The 15885-nt window shown below is 37.7% G+C and overlaps 1 protein-coding gene across 3 annotated transcripts; it reads right to left on the bottom strand.

The window, feature by feature from the left end:
- Positions 1 to 1792: 1792 nt before the first annotated feature.
- Positions 1793 to 14811, bottom strand: LOC144990238 (uncharacterized). 3 transcript variants are annotated; one of them, XM_078943275.1, is made up of 7 exons: positions 14716 to 14811; positions 14378 to 14552; positions 12177 to 12221; positions 9732 to 9770; positions 8744 to 8891; positions 8219 to 8380; positions 1793 to 6901 (listed from the first exon to the last, which is right to left on the bottom strand). In XM_078943275.1, exons 2-7 carry the CDS (start codon positions 14426 to 14428, stop codon positions 5814 to 5816), a joined length of 1533 nt encoding a protein of 510 aa, XP_078799401.1. In that variant the 5' UTR covers positions 14429 to 14552; positions 14716 to 14811; the 3' UTR covers positions 1793 to 5813. The 3 variants fall into 3 exon arrangements, with proteins under 3 accessions (XP_078799401.1, XP_078799403.1, XP_078799402.1); XM_078943277.1 differs by lacking the exon at positions 12177 to 12221; XM_078943276.1 differs by lacking the exon at positions 14716 to 14811 and having other exon boundaries at positions 14378 to 14564.
- Positions 14812 to 15885: the final 1074 nt, after the last annotated feature.

Raw genomic sequence — 15885 nt, 5'->3', positions numbered from 1 at the left:
CGGGTGTAGTGTTTTTTGGTTGTGAATTATTGTAAGGTAAATTTTTTTCACAATATTAATTTCAAGAACCATTGAAGAAGATCAGATTCACGCAATGTTTAAAAAAATGTTTATGTCATTCCAATTTTAACCAGTTGGTGGGGCTAAAGGCGCAAGTTCTGTACACACTTTACTGCAAACTGCCTGTAACCCCTTGTGCTATCCTAGGCACTTTAACATTGGGAGTCATCTAGACCCACTAGACAGTGCGCTGAACCTTTTTTCTTTAATGATTTGTGAACCTCACTGGTGTCCATGGATTACATGAAATCTTTCCACCTTTATCCACCTTTGTCATGGTAGGGAGAACACGTCAATGTAAGGGTGGGGTCATCTAAGACAGCACAAGGGTTTTAAGGAATCCACCACCACTGAGATGACATAAATGCTTTTATATTTTATATTCAACAGCAGAGTGTATTATTGTGTTTCAAAGTTAATTTACTAGGAAGTTAGTTGGAGTGGTACATTTTCATTTTTTAAAATACAGTTCTGCATAAACTACATGAGCATTGAGGCTTAAACAACAATTGATCTTCATTCTAAAATAACTTTTTCAACTTACTAAATACATACTGAAATAATAGAATTAAATAAGGAATGCATCGATGCCTCAAAACTTTAAAACCCAGAAATGTTGTCAAACTAAATGTTTTATGTTTATCAGACAAAAAAACATAATTTCCCACAACATAGACAACTTGCAGAGATGTGGAAATGTTTTAAGTGTAAATTAGTCAAAAATATCATTTACACGTAAAAAATAAATCTTGAAAACATATAAAAAGATATTAGGGATTAATAATTAATAAAAAAATACATTTTTATTTTATATTTACCTTATATGCCAAATTTTTTATTTTGTGGTGCAGTAGTGATAAATATTTGTTTTGTGAGAATTCTCACTCTGATAATGAAATACTTAAGAATCTGAACCTGAAAGTTATAGCAATTTATTAGTAAAAAGTTCTGGCGTTGCTCAAATTTCTCCAGTTTCTGTTTTTGTCAGGAGTAAATTGGGATTTAAAAAAATGTGTTATAGGTAAATTAACAATTGGCATTGACAAACAATCTTGTTTATTCTTAAAAGTAGCAAAGAACATTTGCAAATTAAATTAATCTCTAAAGCATAAAACGAAAAGTTGTTTAATAAAAAAAAACAAATAAGGGTTAAATGTAGACAAGCTAATAATTTATTCAAAAAGCAAAGCAAAAGTGAATCCAATATAAAGTGACATCTAATGAAAAATTATTTGCACACAAATTTCAGTCCTCAACTAATGTGAAAGTCATGTTTACAATTTTTCCATTTGATTCAACAGCCCTGAAGCTCAGAAGGTTATGAACCTGTTCAGTTGTTACGTTCTTTATTTAAACAGTTTAATATGTGGACAAGATGATTATGCATTTTTACTTTGTTTTTTTTTTTTTTTTTACATATTTTACAGTTTTGGTAAAAGATCAACAATCCACACCAGTGGCGCAGTGCTAAGAACAGCTAAGACACTGTGCAGGAGCCTCAAGCTCCCAGGCCTCTGGTAGAGGACCCGAGCTTGTGTGAGAAACCACCCGCGGAAGTGTGAGAGGGGTGTTTTTTTGTATACATATATTCCATTTTAAGTGACATAGGCTTGAAGGTCAGATGTAAATGTCATGATATTAAATAGTTTAACTTCTTTCCACATTTCGAAGGAAGAAACAGTTTACATCTACCAAAACTGCAATTATACATCATGTTGACCAAACAAAGACATTTACTTGAATGCACATTTATTGTGTAACAAATTTCAAAGCTTTTGCTTTTTTAAAGTTAGGAAGCATACATTTTTCCAACAGAATTACAGCGAGGGAAAAATAATAAAAAAAATAAAAAATTCAATGACGTGTTTGAATATTAACTACGATCAGTATGTCAACATTCAACTTTGGCTTCACTATAAGCAACAATGACTTTACCAACAAAGCTGACAGTATCTTTCACACATGCAGACGACACTGAGGAGCTGCAGGGAGCATTGCACAAAGATACTCTTTAAAAAGCACAACATGTTGCACAAATATTGACCTTACATATGATCTCATTTAAATATTCTGTCCTGTTGCCTTGTAGCAGCTTGAAGAAAGGTTTATCACTTCAAATCAAACCATAAGAAACACTTTTTAGTTGGTCTAAGTCTAAGATGTACGTATATTACTAATTTTTTCTTTTATTTTTTTACATTGAAATAAAACTCAAATGACTGAAAGGCTCTGGGGTTCGGAGATACAGTGAAACACCCAACAGTCTATACAGGACCTTTTTAAACTATTTGCATTACAATATAAAACAGTAAAAATCTAAAGTGAACAATTTCTTTACAGGAAGAAATAAACAGTCCTACGTCAAAACTCCAGCAAGGTAACAGTCTTCAGGCCTTGGTCTTCAGATTAGGCGTTTCATCTGTACACAGTAGCTGCAGAAAAACAATTTTACATTTTCTTTCTCCACAAAAAAAAACACTGGCTTGAAATTTAGAGCAGCGTTTGGATAGACCTGGCTCCAGTTTGTGCTTTTACTACTTTATTATGCTCATGCAGACTTATGTAAGGACGAGTGCTTTTCTTTTCCATAATCTTCTATTTATTTGGACGACACAGTCAAAGTCCCAAAGGCCTCTTGTTTTTTTTGTCCATCGGGACAAAATCTTCAGAAATAGTGAAGTTTGGCTTTTTGAAAAACGCATGGTTCAAACTGGAGCTGAGGCTAAACCAGATCGTCTAAGTGTGGACTTGAGAGAAGACATAAGACAAACATATTTACAGTGCTGTGTTTGTACAATCAGGAGCCTCCACCCACCACAGCTAATGGATGAGTTAGAAAGAGGTAAATGTTTATTGCACAACAGTTTCTTTTTTCATTAAACCAGCGTTAATGAAAACAAGGAAAAAGTACTATTGCTAAAGACAACAGTTTAAACCCTCATGTATGCTTTCTTTACTGATAAGCACTGTTTGAATTAAAACATATAGAACCGCTTACATGTACACTCAAAGAATGTTGGCAAACATATTTCAGAATGCCTCACAGAGTGTCTGCATTTATCTAGGCACCTTGAAAAACATCACAGACAAGTGGGAACCAACGAAAACACATTTAGAGCTAATTACACATAGTTGCCAGAGGCAAATTATGTTCAAATGTGGATGAAATATCCACAGTAATTGTAAGCCATTGCACAAAACTTAGAGCATGACCTTAGAGTATGACCTTCACAAAACCAAAGAATAAACCTTCGACTTATGAAGCCAAATGGAAAACGAATGGCACACGGCAAAGCATGGCCAAGTTTTCTGTCAAGAGCTTCAAGTAGGTAATTACGTCGAATTTTCATTGAAGATCTCTAAACAATGAATGTGGTTGACAATGTTCTACAAAAAGGGCTTTGAGACATTTTCAACTGTACAAGATACTAATCCACAATCAAAGAGTTTTCTCTACAGAGAAGATGCAGTGCATTCTGCATGTGCCTCAAAACCAGGTCTGGATCAAGAAGACAACAGTCAATCTCCAGAGACACATTTAATTCAAATGATCAGAACCAATAAAACTATAAATCTTATCGTTACTTAGCATTCCTCACAGTACAAAGACCAAACACTTTCCTTCCAAGCCCCCAGCAGCATCCAACATACCTGTCTCGCCCCAGACTCACATTAAAGTCCCACTCAGATTATCTTTTGATTTATTTTCAAAGCGTTCTTACGACAATGCCATTCTTTGCCAAAATCAGTAAACCTGTTTCGTTTTCTAGGATATAGTTTCTACAGAGTCCCAGCAATTCATGAGAAATTTGCCTCTGAGTTGTGGGCGGGACTGTTGGTGCCGAGTAAGTCTACCCCTACTTCCCATCATCTATCTGTATACATGCTCTTCTGCTAGCTTACAGGCCCTCACACCCCAACAAAACGTTAACAGTGCAACAACAATGGCAAGCAATATTGGAGCTATCCAGGCGTACAGTATTAAGCCAGTTCCCAGGTCAGACGAGGAAAATAAAGACGTGCGTGGATCTATCTGTCTACAAGTGGATTCATCAGAACGGAGTAAAGCAGGGAGCTTGTGGCTCACCGTTGCAAGTTCTGCGTCACACTTACAAGCTTTTTTCAACAGCATCTTTTTGTCTGCTCCTGTGATTTGAATAAAGAAATACTCAGAAAGGCAAAAACACAATTTTTTTATCGGAGTGGGTCTTTAAGCTGAGGAGGTTTCTTTGGCCCAACGTCAAGCAGAGGAGAAAAATCTCAATAAACAGTACAAGTCTATAATTGTTTTTTGCTACACATAACATTCATTATATACTGGTACTCATCTTTTATAACGAGCTTAAAGTGACTACCTGGCAGAAACCATAGCTCATCTATGGAGGAAAACGACCCGCCTTCTTCTTCGTGACTAAAACAAACAGCCAGGCGCCTGTTAAAACACATTCAGTCCTTGGTTAAGCGGTAATGTGATAACCGGGTATGTAGGAGTATAAAACAAGGACATCAGAGCTGCTCTAATACCACTCCAAAACTCTGTAAACCACCTGTTTACACACATTTCAATAGAAAACAAACAGAAAAAGGAATAAATGATTCTCTCAAACAACAAATCAGTAAAAGTAGTAGTTTCCCACTTTTGTAGTCATGAGCAAAAGGCAGAGAAGTCCAAGAAAACACTGATTTTTAGGATAACAAGACTCAATATTTTTGAAGAATTACCTAAATAGAGAGGATGTGACATGATCTGGATCATTCTGTGGAAATGCAGAAAATACAGAATCCTCTCATTAATTTCATGTAACTGTTTTAAATAAAAACAGATTTGTTTCATTGCTGTTTTGCACTAAAACAAGAGGAAACGTAGTTTTATTAATTTGTTTGCACCTAAAAGACTTTTTTCTCGTGTAATTCAGTCATAACAGGTAAAAACCTGATACTGAAATAATAGATCTGTTCCAATAAAGCTAAAGTGAGTGTTTTATTATTATAATGCTGAATCATATAGAGAATAGGGATAGAAAGTCGAGCATTTCTTCCACTGGGTTTGGGTTCCATGCGATATGTGCCAAGAACCTGCAAGACTCGTACTATTGATGTGGAGGCTTAGGCAGAAAGGGACATTAAAAGGGGGAAATATTTATTGGGAATTTTTACTATTTTGTTTAAAAACGACAGTTCTCTCACCCTCGAACATCATGAATTATTTGAACAATTAGGAAAAGATAAACTTTTTTATGAATCAACTCTGAAACTTTTGCATTTAAGTTCAAGTCTAGTCTCAAATCTTTAAATGTCATTTTAAGTTGTCGCCAGTCTTAAAAAATAATCAAAAAGAACATTTTATTGTAGCAAATGAACTACTTTAACAAGTAGGGACACAATAACGGAAAGTTGGTGTTTCTGCATTGCAAAAACTTTGTAAAGAGAAGCTTTGATTTTAGACATGATAGTGATGTCTTAGAGCTAAAAAATAAAAAATAATAAAAAGATTAAACTGATGAAAAATGTTCATAAGTCTTAAGTGGGACTCGAGCCCAAGTCCAAGTCTCATATCTATTAGAAAATCCTGTGGGTCTTTTCCGACCTTGAACCGCGGAAACTATCATGTCCCTCTGGCTCTTCTTTCACAGCGGCTCCAGAACCTACAAGACTTTTCTTCAGTGATACAACGTTTTCACTTACTTGTCTTGATCTATAGAGTGCTATTAAAGCCTCTCACCTTTCCAGCCTACACCCCCTTAGCCATCAATTTATGAGGTCTGGGCGGAGAGGGGGACCTCGCCGTGACTGTGGGGGTTGCAGGAGGGTGAGGGTAGCTGGCCGTCCAGAGGTGACTGTAAAGCAGGCCTCATCTTTTGGGAACTGTCCTCTGCCCTCTTCCTGTCTGCTCTTTCCCTTTCTCTTAAGATGTCTTTGTTGCCGTCTTCCAAGCACTCATCCTGCAGTTTCTGCTCCTCTCTCTTCACATGACAGCGACACACCTCGATGCCCGAGTCTCCAGTGAGGCGCCTATGTTGGAAATGGTCCTCCTCCTCCTCTTCGTCTTCCTCCTCCTCCTCTTCTTCCTTTTCTTGGTTTTGAACATCCTTGTTTTTGCCGTGCATAGAGACAGCCACCTTTGTCAGGTGGAGGGGGTGTGTGAGAGGAGAGGGGGTGAGGCTTAAGGGCAGATCGTAAGGCGAGGTCTCATCTCCTGATTTTGGAACCGATGGCGGGTCTTGAGGTAAAGGCGGGTAGACCTGACCGGGAGGAGCAGATGATATCAAAACGAGGGGGGAGAGCGGGAAATGGGAAGGATGGGTTGGATGCGAGTGCAAGGGGAGTGACAGAGGTGCGCTGAAGGATAACTCTTCACAGCCATTAGAGGAACGTCTCCAAACTGGAATGACATCAGGAGTAGTTGAAGGAATAAGATCAGGAGGAGGCTGCGACTGAGGAGGTGGCGAGGGTGTGGACGGGCAAGAAGATCTGGCTCTTGCCATGTCGGGAAGGTTACCCCCTGCCTCACTGGGCGTTGAGATGTGGCTGCTGTCGTATGTCTCATCAGTCACTTGGACCGAAAAGGAAGTGCTGGAGGGGGAGGTGACGGAGCAAGACTCACAGGAGCAGCTGGTGTAGTTGTCAGAGCTCTGCGAGGAGGTCAAGACGCTCGGGCCGGGGCCCAAGTAGGGGGGGCAGGGGTTGCAGGGGTGGTGATGATGAGAGTGAGGGTAAGAAAAGCTGGGACCCCCCATTACATCACCCTGGAGAGCAAAGACGGAGCTGTAAGGTGGAGGAGGGGTGCTGGGCTGTGCAGCCACCTCCTCATAGGTGGGCAGCTTGAGGGAGGTCAGAAAACCTGCAACAGAGGTGTCAACTGAAACGCGCAGTGCAGATCACCAATGAGAGTGTCATGTATGAGGGGAAAAAGCAAGCAGACAGATGATCCCACTGACGTTATGAAATGAAACAGAAATATTACACTCACTGGCATTTCATTTTTTCATGTCAAATTGTGGGGAAACAGGGTCTGCAGTAATTTTGCCTGCATATAAACCAAGAGTTTAAAGCCAATGATAGAAAACTGCAATTGTTTGTATATTTAAACTATCAGCAAGTGGACTTTTGTATTTTAACATGGTGCCAGATGGGATTAGGTGGAAGTAGCTTTGAATTCTGGTAATAACTGTATAGCAACCTTGCATAATAAGAGCAAATGTACAGATCTGAGTTGCTAGTAAGCATGTAAAAACACACAGCAACATGCTCTTAAGGTCAGGGATGCTCAAGCTGCTGCCCTGCTTATTTTTCAGCATTGTCTACACTGTTTCAAGCATTACTTACTTGTATAAACCGGAATCAAGTGTGTTCTGTCAGCCAAAAGATGGAACATACCAACTCACTTTATCTGGTCTGATCTGCCCTTGTCTAAAATGGTGTCTTCCACATTTTGAATGACTCACATTGACTGTATAAGAGAACTGGACAGAGTGAGTATGAGTGAGTACTTGTAGAAAAATTCCAGTTCTGACGAAATTAAGTCAATTCAGTCATCACTTTTTTACGATACAGACGCCGCCACGTTGGATCAAGACAACGTCAGTAAGCAACGAGCAGTCGGTCTGAGTCATCATTTATTTGGCAACCACTGTCTCCAATCAGGAGTGAGCATGATGCGAGTCTACACCCCTACCGCTTGAAGCTGGGGTCGGGAGAATATGTCAATTAAAAATTACAAACCTTCGACAAGAGACCACATTCCTTTATTGAGACATCTGATTGGCTTAGTAGAAACATGTTAACAAAAAGGTATCAGAGCAAGAATGGTTATTCTGACAAGTATAGTGTCTGAATAATGGCTGTTTACTTATCTGTAGAAGCCTGTGAGATTTTGACTTTTGAGAGCCAGCAGGTGCTCCCTAATTGGAACGCAAGAAGGGAGGGGGGTCACTCAGTCCAGTTCCCAAATACAGTCCATGATGACCTAACACACTTTGCCCGTATTATCAACAGTGAGTAAGACAGAAATAGCCTGAAAACTAAGGCACTAAGTCTCAAAAACCTCCAATAATCAGCCTGGCTTTGGAGGTTACACCAAAATCATGCCAGGTGTCTGTTTAAGAAAAGGTCGAGTTGTGAATTATTTAAAAACTAAAATAAGGTAAAACAGACATACTGAGGTCCAGCATTGAGGAAGGGTAGTTGGATGCCCCATTATATGCAATTAGATTTATCTCTCTCTGTCTCTGCTGCTGCTGTATTCTCAGTTTGGCCCGGCGGTGGCGGTAAGCACAGAAACAACTGAAGAGGATCAGTACTGTCCACAACAGCCAGAACCCTGGAGAAATCAGAAATCTTTATGAAAATACAAAACAAACAACAACAGATTAACACATTAAGAGGAGTAGATAAGTATTTTTTTCACTGAATTTCTATGGCTGTAATCCCAGATTACCATTGATTGTTTTTAGTCAAAAGTTCTGCGTATATAGAATGTGATCAATCCAGAATTTCATCAAATATGAAGGTAATTCAGTATAAATATAGCAATATGACATTTTCATGTACTAAAAGAGGTTAAAACATTGCTTCTATTGAATATCTTTTTGAAAGAAAATTTTTTTAAGCTCTCCTGGGTTAGAAAAACTCAACATATTGAATTTTTGAAGGTCGGTGGCAGAAAGGTCATTAGCCAACTCACACCAGACTTCGTAATAGTAGGTACAGCAGCCCGTCTCTCCACAGCAGTGTCCTGTTTCACACAGGTAACCGGGCTTGTTGTTTACCCCAGGACAGTATTTGGGACTGACTGCAGGCTTGCTGTCTACATTCCCATGATGCTTCACCACCTAGTGGACAAAACAGAACACCACAATCACAAAGTCGAAGGGAACGATATAAACTTTACACCCAATCTTGGAAATTAACTCATTTTGGAATCACTTATTTAAGTGAAAATTTCTGTAAAAGATAACCTCTGTTACAGACCCTAATGAGTAAATGGAAAATCTTCAGATGGCTGCACATGGGGAAAAAAGTGGTTCCCATCCTAATAAGTGGATTTTACAGTATTACTGGTAAGACATTGCTAAATAACTCGGGCAAAAGTGAAGAAATAAAAGGTCAACAGCTACAGTAATAAAACTTAAAGCAAGGGTAACTGGTTAATGACAAAAAATCCTGTGAGGTCATTTGGTTTTCACACTTTAGCTTATTGTTTTTTAACTGAATTAAAAAACAGATTTTTAATATGTTCTTAATCAGTGACTGTGTTTATTTTATTTTATTTTATCACCTGATAACCCAACTGATTGCTAAAATTATAACTGAAAAACTAATACTGCAGTAGATTATATTCAGTTTTATTTTTTTTTACCGATTGAAAAACCTTGAAATTAAAGTTGACAGAACAGCTGACCTGTACTCTATGGTTTGGACCATCTTTACTTGTAATTATTTTAATTAAGTTTTAGCCATTAGATTTTAGCCATTAGATTTAATTTTGCTCGCAGTGATCATTGAGTTTAAAAAAATCTTTTTAATGTATAATCCTTTAAATCGTCTGAAATAAGGATAAGGAGCTTTCTCCACAATCATACAAAAAAAATGCAATCAGTGCTTTGTTTTTGCTATTATAAAATGCTCATAACAAAGTTTTTCATTGATAAATACAACACAAACAAACATACCTTCTTAATTGTGCTCGTTTCCATTTCCTTTGCTGGCACCTTCAATAAGAGAAAAACAAGTTAAGGGTTTTTTTTAACACAAATGTAAACATTTTTTTGTTCGGAAAGTTTGGTAGAAGTCAAAAAAAGATTTTTTGGAAGCAAAATCTATGTGCAAATCTGCTGTTAACCTTGTTTATGCTGTAACATTGTTACTGATGATAAGATAGAAGTATGGCCTATTTTTACACACATTTAACAGCACAGTTCTCATAGGAAGGCTTTGCTTTAATGGATTTAAATTCAGGATAGTTTTTCTGCCGATATGGGCTGGTATTAAATCCTGAATGTGCTGATTTTAAAAATGCAACAAAATTGACATAAGGTTTATTAACCTGAAGGTCTTTCAATATTTCCAAATAGCAAAAGTTTTTAAAAAAGTGATAACACAAAATTTCCCAATATATCTGCAGTTTTTAATTAAAATTGCTCAAGCGAATTTTGATTTAACCAGAGAGTATGGGTCTACTCGCTGCATTGTCTTCTGGTGCATTACTGTGTAGACATTTGTCTACATACAGCAAGATTAAAATTTATTTGTGTAGATCATAGATAGTTAGTTAAATCTTCACATTAATTAAAAAATCCAAACCTTCCACCTGCCATCTTGACCCACTGCCCACTATCCTTGTTAAAGCCACAGCTCCCTCTCTTTGTCCTCTCATCACCAACATAATCCATGCTTCCCTCACCTCTGGAATTGTTCCCTCTGCTCTGAAAACTGCTGCTGTCACTCCCATCCTTAAAAAAAACGGGTTCAGATAATAATCTCATATGAACTTTTCCGAACTGGTTTCCGTCCACTTCCTAGTACTGAAACCACTCTTCTAAAAAGCACTAATGGCCTTCTCCTCTATGCTGACTGTGGTTTATTATCCATCCTCCTTTTGCTTGATCTTAGTTCAGCTTTTGAAACCATTTCTCCTTCCATCCTCCTGAACAGACTCTCTTCCAGTGGCATCTCTGGCACTGACCTCTCCTGGTTTCATTCCTACCTGTCTGACCGTACTTAGTTTATTCAACTGAAATCTTGCACTTCTCATTATATACCTATCACAACTGGTGTTCCTCTGGGTTCTGTCCTCGGTCCCCTCCTCTTCATCATCTACTTTCTCACGCTAGGTCATATTTTCCAGAAATATTACATCCATTTCTATTGCTATGCGGATGACACCCAGCTCTACCTCTCTAGCCAACCCAACCCCACATGACCTCCATTAACACAGGTTGAATGCATCAATGAAGTCAAATCTTGGTCCACCTCAAATCTTTTAAAACTCAATAGCAATAAAATTGAACTTCTTCTGACAGGCACCAAATCCACCTTGAGCAAGATCAATCACCTCTCTCTTACCATCGATGGATCCACCATCTGACTCTCCCCTCAGGTAAAGAGTTTGGGTGTCATCCTTGACAGTAGTCTCTCTTTCACTTTCCACATTAACATCACCCGCTCAGCCAAAGTCCCATCTACACAACATACAACCTCTCCGGCCCTCCCTCACTCCTCAGTCCACTGCTGTCCTCGTACACAGCTTAGTTACTTCCCTCCTGGACTACTGTAACTCTCTTCTGTTTAGTCTTCCATAGAAAACTCTCCATAAACTTCAGCCGGTTCCAAATTCAGCTGCTCGTATCATCACATGTACTCCCTCCATCAACCACATCACATCTATCTGTCAACAGCTTCCCTGGCTCCCCATCCCATACCACATTCAATACAAAGTCTTGCTCTACATATTCAAAGTCTTTCACAACCTTGCACCTCCGTATCTCTCTTACCTCTTTTATATATATTTTATTTAAATGTCTATGTATTAAAATTGTTGTTTTAACTGTTTATTGGTTTAATATAATGTATATATGTTGTACGGTGACCTTGAGGGCTCAGAAAGGCGCCTTTTACATAACATTTATTATCATTATTATTATGTATATGTGTGTTCCTTTCAGAAAAATGCTTTCAGTTTGTATTTGGGTGAAATTTGAAAACATCTCCTAGGTGATTATTGAAACATGACGGGCGGCCGTGGTGCAGTCGACCTCTGATCGAAAAATTGCAGGTTCGATTCCCGCCTTGCCCACCCATTTGTCAAAGTGTCCTTGGGCAAGCCACTGAACCCCGCCTTGCCTCTGGTGGAAGGTTGGCACCAGTGTTCAGCAGCGGAGCTGTTTTGAGTTAACTTAATGACAAACATTTTTTATGAATATTATCCTCAGTAAATTCTAATGAAATTGATTAACATTCACTTCAGAAAAAAAATACTTTGCACATTAAAGTTGGCACGCTTGTACTTAAATGCTTACTTACGTACATAATGTAATGTATTTCTTTAACGGTACACCCAGCAAAATTTGTATTTATTGTTTAGGAAGTTTTGCTGTGTAAAAGGTTGGTTTTCTTACTGTAGCATCTTCAGGTGCAACCAGCCCCTGCAAGGACATTGTCATCTGATAAGAAGCAGAGGAGTGCAACAGTGCCGTTATGTATCTTGTTAAAAACCAGAACCAAAATTGTCAAACACAGATAACATTTTTATGAGAGGCTTCTTTCAGAAATGTTTATAAGTTTTCCCTTTTAAAACATGGATTAACAGATGACATAAACACAATCTCTGTTTAAGAACTCAAAATGTTTAGGCTGTTCTCTAAATCTCTAAAACTATAAAATACTTATAATAAAAAACAAAAATAGACACAGAAAGCTGGTAAAAGAATAGTATCAAACAAGAAATGGAAAAATAAAAAAGACAGACTTTCAATGCTTTATGTAAAGATTTTATTTTTTCAAAAGAATATATTCTATTAGAAGACACGCTAATTTAGAATTTGCTGCTGCATGTTGCCATGAAGCATAAATTCAGGAAGTTGAAGTGCGAGCTGCTATAAAAGCCAGAGCCAAGAGGGGAAATCAGCTGTCATAAATACTGTCACGGTGAGTTCCTGCAGCAGCTCTACCAAAAAACACCAAAGGAGCAAGTGAGTGTCGAGTGGATTTACTTATCCTCCCACAGAGACCACAGATTAACCACTAATGATTTCCACCCAAGCTTCCCCCACAGTCTACCAAGTTACAGACAAAACTCAAGAGACAAAAGTCAAATTTAGGTATTAGTACCCCGACTAGAAAATTCAGATTACAAACTGTACCGAAAGTGCAAGTAACTATAGTTTGACAACACAAATTGTCGCATCAAAAGGAAAACATTACATTTTAACTAAAACCTTATTTGGAAACCCCACGGCCAACAATAGCTGTACTTGTAATACATTAAATCTCATTCCAGTTTAGCTAAATATGATACTGTGACATACGGGATGAACAAATCTTGTATCAACTCAAATATTTGACAACTCTGTCTCTTGAAATCAAACTATTGTCTTTTTAAAGTTAGGTTTCATATTGTAAGCAATAAAATGCCTTGTTTACTGTTCTAAACATGAGTTCAGGTATGCCACAAGGCCTTAGTCTAAGAACCCACACTTTTTCCAATCTATGTCAAGATTACAGGTACTAGTGTTGGCAATGCATTTATATATGACTACACTAATAATGTAGAAACTTGTCTTATGTGCTCAGGACACAATTATTGAAGTCCCACTCCAAACATCTTTTGATCTATTGTAAAACCAGTGCTCTTTGAATTATGCATATGCCTTTTGTCCTAGAAAACCTGTCGTGTTCTGTGACATTATTTCTGCAGAGCAGCAGTAGTTCATTAGAAGTTGTGGTAGGGACTGTAGGTACGAAGTAAGCCTACCCCCACTTCCCATCATCCATCAGGGAACTTGTTGCCTGCTGAAGTAGCTTCTGTCACATCTACAAGTTTTTTTGTTACATACGCATTTTTTGTCTGCCCCTAATTCACAACAATTTAAATAAAGAAATACTTAGAAAGGCAATTTTGATCTTAATTTTGCTTTATATTTTGTCCATCGTCATCAAAAAAAAAAACGATTTTCATTGGAGTGGGTCTATAAAGGAAAATATTTGACTGGAGCTCAACAAATGCTCGATAAAGGAATTTAGAAATTAGTTAAAAATATGTTTAAAAAATATTGTGGATTTATGTTATTCATACTTCCCTTCTTCTGATGTTCTATGTTGCCTTCACATGTCTTGGAAATGGGACCTCACGTTTCAGAGAGAATCCTAATATTTAAATTGAATTGTCATGTCAACAACACAGAAATGGAATCAAATAGAATAAGGAATTATAACTTATGATCATTTAACCAATAAACAGTACTGAGTTCAAGCTCTTACAGTCCTTCACCTGAAATGCTGGTTGTGGTTGGTTGGAGACCCCAATGATCTCATCCATAAAGAGTTCAATCACATGTCCCCTGTACTATAAACACATTTTATTGAATCTCATCCAAATAAAAACAAAAGCAGTATCCTTTGTTGGACAATGCACAGTTCTTTCCTTAATATTGGTGAAGAAGTTCAAATAATTTTGAAAGATTTCCTATGATGGAGGAATAAAGGTTGATGGACATGTTTGTCAATAGATCAGTGGGCCAAGGGAAGCATGCTGCTCTGCAGAGTCACCAAAGCAACGCTGTTGACAGCAGTGTGTCAAAGAAAGACTGCATTACATTACCTCCTCTGCCTGCAGCCCGAGGCAGAAAGTCAGGGTTTTCTCTGGATCCATGGCGGCGGATGAGCACAATACTAGAACGCACAGGCGGGATATTACATGGTCGGAGCCCAGTCACAGCTGTTTTTCACACAGACTGAGTATCTCTTCCCCCTCCTCTGGACGGAGACGCGCAGCTCTGCCCATAATAACAGAGACAGAGAGGTAGATGCGCGCGCGGCGGAACAACAATGCAGTGCGCTCGGTTTAATTCTTTCATTTATTTATTTTATTTAAAAAAATAGCGTTCATTTAGTATAAATTAATTGTAGAAGATGTTGCAGTTGAGCATGATGTCATACCTCTTCAGCCACCAAAGTGCATGCATTGGATTGGAGGGCTGCTGCTTTGATTGGCTGCAGCTCCCAGCAACAGCCACACGGAGGACGCATCCGCTCTATTAGTAAAATATCTATGCAAACACAAGCATGCAAACGTATGTTTAAAATCCACAGAAATTATCAACAATTTTTTATTCTTCTTAGAAAAGTACTTGTCTGTGAAAAAAAACAACATTTCATGTTTAATATACTTGTAAAACTTGGCTTGATCTCTGAAAAAATTGTCAATCTATTTTTGTTTCTGTTTTTTGTTTTTTCCTTGGGTTCAGGGGCACTAACAGCCTTTGTGGGAAACCTGGTAAAAGTCCCTAAAAAGACAGGATTGATATTAAAGGTAGTCTATAGGGCACAGTTCATAATTATAACATAAAGTGTAAACATAATGTTAAAAGTGATCATTTTAAACTTTATTTTACCCTTTACAAAGAAAACCTTGCAGTTTAAAAATAGACCATAACAAAAAATTTACTAACTACAAACTTTTGTAGTTATAATAGATCTAAATTCTTTATGTGTAAATATATATACTGTATACACAGACCATAAAATAGTATGGTGACTGATTTACAGTCTTTAAAAATGGGTTTTTATGTTTTTAATTTGCTCCTGGTGCCTTTTTCTGATGGTATAAGACATACATAAAGACAATTAGGCTTAAAAATTGCATTTATGAATATTTCTTTATTCAAATCGTTATAAATCAGGAGCAGACGAAAAAAAGCTGTTTGAGAAAGATTGTATTTGTGACATAGAAAGCTACAGTCATCAGACAACAAGCTCCCTGGGACCACTGGGAACACTTTCAGGGTCCCGTTTCTGACCAGGGGCTCAGCTATTGGTGCCACCAATTTGAAATGGATCACATTTGCATAAGTAAAATCTTCAGTAAAATAATTTTAACTCTTTTTGTTGGACTTTCTTTTATTGTCTTAAGTTAAATTATCTATGAATTAAAGTTTTGTCTTTTCCTTCTCATCGTTTGTTAGCTAAGAATCGCAAAGAATTATTAGTTTCAACATGCAATCTGCACACAGAAAGATCTCCTCTAGGTTTTGAGTCTTATTGCTGCAAGGAGCAATCAACCAGATACTACCTTAAACCCTGACCTATAAGTAACAAATATTCCTTAAG

This window comes from Oryzias latipes, assembly GCF_053564925.1.
Source record: "Oryzias latipes strain Hd-rR chromosome 1 unlocalized genomic scaffold, Olatipes_Hd-rR_3.1 chr1_Y".
NCBI classification, from domain to species: Eukaryota; Metazoa; Chordata; class Actinopteri; order Beloniformes; family Adrianichthyidae; genus Oryzias; species Oryzias latipes.
This window is presented reverse-complemented; position numbering and strand designations above follow the sequence as displayed.